We start from the raw sequence: 5,552 nt of genomic DNA, 5'->3' as shown, positions 1-5,552 counted from the left end.
GACAGGAGGGTGCTCCTGTGCTCACCCCCAGTGTGGAACTGGGAGATAGGAGGGTGCTCCTGTCCTCACACCCAGTGTGAAACTCCCTGCCCTGAGGGAGGTGCTGGGCATTCCTGCCTGAGCTGGAGGATAGATAATCTTGGAGTCTTGGGACTTTTTAAACCACTCGTGGGAACCACTCTGTTCATGCCCCAGGGTGCTGGATTATACATTTGGGTTTTGTGGGTTAAAACCAACTGTTTGTCTGTATAATTGTATTTATTGTGTTATTTTATTAAATTGTTATTCTGACTTACAATCTCTCTTTTGAGTAGAGTTCATTTCCTCTGCTGGTTTACCTGTAAACCAGCATGCTCAGTCCCTCTGGTGGCAGAGTGCAGGCCACACTTGGCTTTCACTTGGAGGGCTGTCAGTGCACCTGGACCTGACTGCCCCAGGGGTGGAAGTAGCTCTGCCATCTGCCAAGGCCCGATCCAGACCTCACTGGAACAGGATAAAGCTCTGCAACACCCACAGTACGTTGATGAGATCGTGGGTTGAGGCAGCACAGCAGAAGCTGGGCTGACAACACACTGAAGGTTCAGCTGTGCTAAGCTGGGGTCACTCCAAACCTCTGCCACGGAGGAGCTGCACAAGGAGCTGAGGGAGCAGAGCTGGGACAGCTGAGCAGAACTGGCCAAAGGGATGTTCCACACCACACAATGTCATGCCCAGTATATAAACTGGGGGAGTTGGCTGGGAGCTGCTGATCCCTGCTGGGGGATGGGCCTGGAATCAGTCAGCTGGTGGTGTTTGTACTGGGCATCACTTATTTCTCTTGGTTTTCCTGTCTCTCTGTCCCTCTCTCCCTCCTTTTCATTAATATCATCATTGCTGTTTTTATCATTAGCATTATAATTAGTGTTATATTTTATTTTGTTTCAATTATTAATTTTTTATCTCAACCCATGAGTTTTACTGTTTTTTCCCAATTGTGTGCTCAGCTGGGAGCAGGGATGGATGGATGGGTGATGGAGGGGCTGTGTGTGCTCAGCTGGGAGCAGGGATGGATGGATGGGTGATGGAGGAGCTGTGTGTGCTCAGCTGGGAGCAGGAATGGATGGATGGGTGATGGAGGAGCTGTGTGTGGTAGGTGCTCCATCGCCAGCTGGGGTTAAACCCCAAGGAAAAGCTGTGCAGTTGCTTTCCAAGTCTTCTGTCTTAAGCCTAAAGCTCCCCAGGAGCAGGGGGTACATCCAGCAGTCCCCTTGGGCTGTGTAATAAGGCTGCAAATGTCTCTGCCTTCCCTCCTCTGCTCAGCATTTCATGCATGTTGCTTTTGTTTGCCTTCCACCATTTCCAAGCACTGTGCCAGGTTACAGCATCCTTGCAGCACCTCTGCAGGTGTGGGCTTTCCTTTCTACTTCATTCACTTACAGCCAGACAAAATTCAGCCCAGCCCACTCAAAGGGCATCTGGAATGATTGGTATCTTTCTCTCTAGTTGAGTTTAGACACAGACCAGCCTGGTTCCCACTGATCCTGAGTTTGGAGCAAAGGTTGAGGAATCATTAGGGGCTTGAGGTTTTCACCACTTCTGAACATTGTGTGGCTGAGTTTGACCTCCCTACTTAAATTAAAGAATGCAATTAAAAGTGTTTTCTAAGAACCTGAGTTTAAAACTCTGCATGATCTAATGACCAAGTCCAAACCACAGCCTGGGTGTCTGTTCTCAGTCCCCTGTGACTCACAGGAATGCAAACTCAGGATTCTCCTTAGGAGGCTGTTTGATTTGATCAGATATTTGGCCAGGGGCAATTAACCCCTTGGAGACATTAACTTGCAGGAATCCTGGAACAATTAAGTCTAAGGTGACAATGATTATCTAAAAACATGCATCTGACTTTGAGCAAGTGAATATGCAAACAGAACTGATGAACCCTGTTTGTTTAAGTGAATATGAGGATCTTATGCAGTTTGGTTTCCAGTGGTAATAAGGCAAAAGGACAAGCACTTGTGTCCAGCAGGAGGGAGCAGAGCTGCACAGAAGGGAAGATTTGGGTTTACTGACTGCATTTCACATAATCCTACAGGATTTAAAGATAAATCCTACTGTGTTGAACTGCAGTGTCTGACTCACCCCTTTCAAAGTGCTGTGAACATGAAGAATGTGACCATTTATCCATGAGGCAAAGCCTCCTATCTTAACTGATCCTGGTCCTCCTTGGAGACTTTCTTTGGAAGAGGTTAATTACACTGATGTGTGCTCCAAACTGGAGAGAGAAATGGTAAACTTTCCCTCTCCAGCCCGTGCTGTGCTGTCAAACAATCCCCCTAATTGTGCTTACAGCTCTCCTTTGACTGAGTGTTGTTTGCTGCCTTTAGTTCCACACTTTAGATTTTACAGGACAAAATGCAGAAGGAGCGTGTGCAGGGTGCAGCTGAAATCCCAACTCACTGCACACCAGGGGCTGGAGATGGCTTTGTGCACATCTGCCATGCACTGCTCTCTGCCACTGAGTGTCACCTGCTGCACTACAGCAATGTTCTGCCTTTGTTCTTCAGGATTCTCTCCCCAGTGCTGGGAAGTGAATCTGTACCTGAGTGGGTGTGCTGGCAGGCCCAGACTCTGGGCTGGGGTAACGAGGTATAAACAGCTCCACCTGATAACAAGCAATAAAACTGAAGCATCATGTTTATCTGAAGCCATGTCTTGACTCTTTCTTCAGATGGATTCTGCTCCAGTTTTGCAGTAAACACCACAGGTGTTTTGTTGCTGCTGCAAAGTTGCTTTGGTTCATGAGATGGCTGAAGGTCCCCTTTCCTTCACTCACGTGTGTTTGGCATTAAAATGAACTTACAACTAATAAGAAATTTCTTTCCAGTCACTACTGGAAAGGGAGTTTAACAAATGCCAAAGAGAAGGCAAAGTAGGGCATGATGAGAGCTGAGAGATTGTGTTAGGGCACTGTACAATGAATAAAAGGAAATTAAAATCCCTCCTAAACTTGATTCTCTCAGGTTTTGCCTCAGACTGCACAAAATGAGAACTGATGGTCTGTGAGGAAATTAAAAGAATTCGAGTCATACCAAAGAAGGGGAAGATTGGCAGCAACAAACTGCTGCTTGTGTCTCTCCTCTGCTGGGACTGCTGTGTGCTCATCCAGGTAATTCAGATGCTTTTCCCCAAGAGCTGCCTCAGGGAACTCTGCAGCCTTTCAACCCCCTACACAATGAAGCCTCTGGGGCCACTGAGAGGGTGCCAAAAACTGAAGTACTTCATATGAGTGGTGTTTGTGCTAGATAGATTTATATTCACCTGGATAACCCAGAGCATCCTGCCCTTTCTGTTAGGGAAGAGTGGGTTTTAAACTTCTGAGCAACGGGGATCTCACCTTGCTTTCCTTTAGGAGCAGAACAACTCTGTAAATCCCAGAAAGGCAAGTCTCCAGGAAAGGAGACTCCTCTTGCCCTATAAAGGCAAATTCATTGCTTTGTCCTTCTTTCTTTCTGCCTTTTGATTTTTAATGTGAGGCATCTTTCCCTGCCCAGGGAAAGGAAGGTTGTAACTCTGAAAGCCTTGTTTGTAAGGTACACACCCTGGGACTTGCCCAGCTCTCTGGGTGTGTGCCCTGTGTTGAGAGCCCTGAAAAGAGCATTGGAAGGGCTCAAAAGGGGCAAAAGAGAGACAATCAAAATGTATTTCTGCAGGTGTTCATAAAAAACAAAGGGTAGAGTAAAGACAAACAAGTTGGAGTCAATCTGTGATTTAATTGAAAGCTCTGGTCACCAACTGATCTGTTTTAGGATCTGAATCCTCAAGAAGGAATCTCTGGAAAGAGGAGATGCCTGGGAAGAAGGGCATCAGGGTTGGCTTTGGGCAGCAGCTACAAAGCTGCAGCTGGAACATCCAGACAAGGCTCAAGAATGGGATGATTTTCAGGCATAGTTATTGTCATGACAGTATGTAAGGGCCAAATATTGAAGGACATCAAGTCTAATACATGATCCGAGGCTGAATTGTGGTCCTTGAAAAACAAGAAAATTAAAAAAAAAATTACCCTGAGATTCTGGGTTAGGTGCTGTTGAGTGATCTGTGCATTTGTAGACAGCCCTTAACACCTGGCACATTGCACTTGCCTTTTGAATCCCATTGAGCCCCCTCAGGTGCCAAAGCAATGCCCAAAGCAAAGCAAGCTGGGAGTAGAGGGAAATGCTGCCATGCCAGAATGCACCATCCTGAGCCCGAGCTGTAAAGCAGCTTTCCATGACAGATTTGGAGACAATCAGCTTGCAGGAAGGCTCAGAATGCTTTGATGGTGCTTCAAGATTAACTCCTCAGTTTTACACAGTTCCCTTGGATATATTTAAAACAAATGTCCTTTTTCCCATCAATGCAAAATTCTATTGCAAGTGATCAAAATACAATTAAGGCACCCACAGCTGATTTCTACCAATCTCCACATCCATAGCTGCCATTCTACAGGGGTGTATTTTTGTTGCTTGGTCTCTGTCCCTCTCGAGCTGGAAGAGGACCACTGGTGCAGCAGTCATTCCCCGAGAGAAAAAACACCAGGTCAGGAGCACTCAGAATTCGTCTGTTGGTACTCACCATGAACTTCATAAGCCACGTAAGTTGTGAGTCCTCTGCACATAGAGAAGGTGTCTGGTCCATAAGACTCGAGGTCCCGAACATTCCTCTTGATGAGGGTGAACAGAATCTCCTTTGCAGGTGGTCTTGGACGGTTCTGGTTCTAAACATCAAATGACAGCACTCAGCAGGATCAGTGCTGGGATCTGTTTCATGCCGAGCATATCCCGAGTTTTAATTGTTATAAAAGTAATAAAAATAATCTTAGTGATCTGCAACATTGGCAAAACATGAAATCCCCCCACTGGAAGCATCTGAACAAGGGTATTCTAATTGTTCAAAGGTTTCGAGTTAGGTTGATGTAAAATGTCATTGAAATCAATAGAAATGCCTAGTCAGTGGTGTGATGAACATGGCTTTTGCAGTACCTCTTGGTTTAGAAGCTTTTGAAAATAGCCTAGGATATCAGTTTACTTTGCATTAAGTACAACTTTTCAAGTAACTCCTCCTTTTCAATCTTACCCTGCTCTCTGCAGCCAGTTGGGGAAGCGCATCAAAGCTGGGCATCTCCGTTCTGTTCATGATGGAAATGTAGCAGGCTTTCTCTGGCAGCACTCTGGTTGCCATAAAGCCCTGTAAAATAAAGTAATTGACAACTAGGAACTCATTCTTTCAGTCATTAGTGTTGGAATTAAGTCCGTATTAAAAAAGTAATAAATCAGCTTTTACGAAATGCACGAGCCAGTCCCCTCGTAGAGTCTCTGAAGAAGCCCCTTCCCCACCACTCACCGTGTCGTAGTTCCAGAGGGTTTTCCATGACCCCTGGTGGGTCCTTTGCTCGATACTTGCCACGAGCCAATATTTATTGATGGTCATAAGTTGGTAGCCCCCAGTAATGGAGACTTTCTTGCTTACTTCCATCTTTTGAGTCTAGAAAACCAAACGAAAGTACACTTGGACTGACTTTCAAGTGATTGTATCCC

The 5,552-nt window shown here is 45.8% G+C and overlaps 1 protein-coding gene across 1 annotated transcript in view; it reads right to left on the bottom strand.

Moving 5' to 3' along the window:
• Positions 1–3,848: 3,848 nt before the first annotated feature.
• GKN1 (gastrokine 1) overlaps positions 3,849–5,552 on the bottom strand; it is a 2,605-nt gene continuing 901 nt past the window's right edge. Inside the window, exons 2-5 of the mRNA XM_029963777.1 lie at positions 5,359–5,499; positions 5,092–5,202; positions 4,591–4,732; positions 3,849–4,006 (exon numbers count right to left, since the gene is read on the bottom strand). Coding sequence (XP_029819637.1) covers positions 3,918–4,006; positions 4,591–4,732; positions 5,092–5,202; positions 5,359–5,499 — 483 coding nt within the window. The 3' untranslated portion in view covers positions 3,849–3,917. The remainder of the gene's footprint in view (positions 4,007–4,590; positions 4,733–5,091; positions 5,203–5,358; positions 5,500–5,552) is intronic.

The sequence above is a fragment of the Manacus vitellinus genome, unplaced genomic scaffold (assembly GCF_001715985.3).
Source record: "Manacus vitellinus isolate BGI_N305 unplaced genomic scaffold, ASM171598v3 scaffold_105_pilon, whole genome shotgun sequence".
Taxonomy (NCBI): Eukaryota; Metazoa; Chordata; class Aves; order Passeriformes; family Pipridae; genus Manacus; species Manacus vitellinus.
Note: the sequence above shows the minus strand (reverse complement) of the source record. Positions and strands in the feature narration are given on the sequence as shown.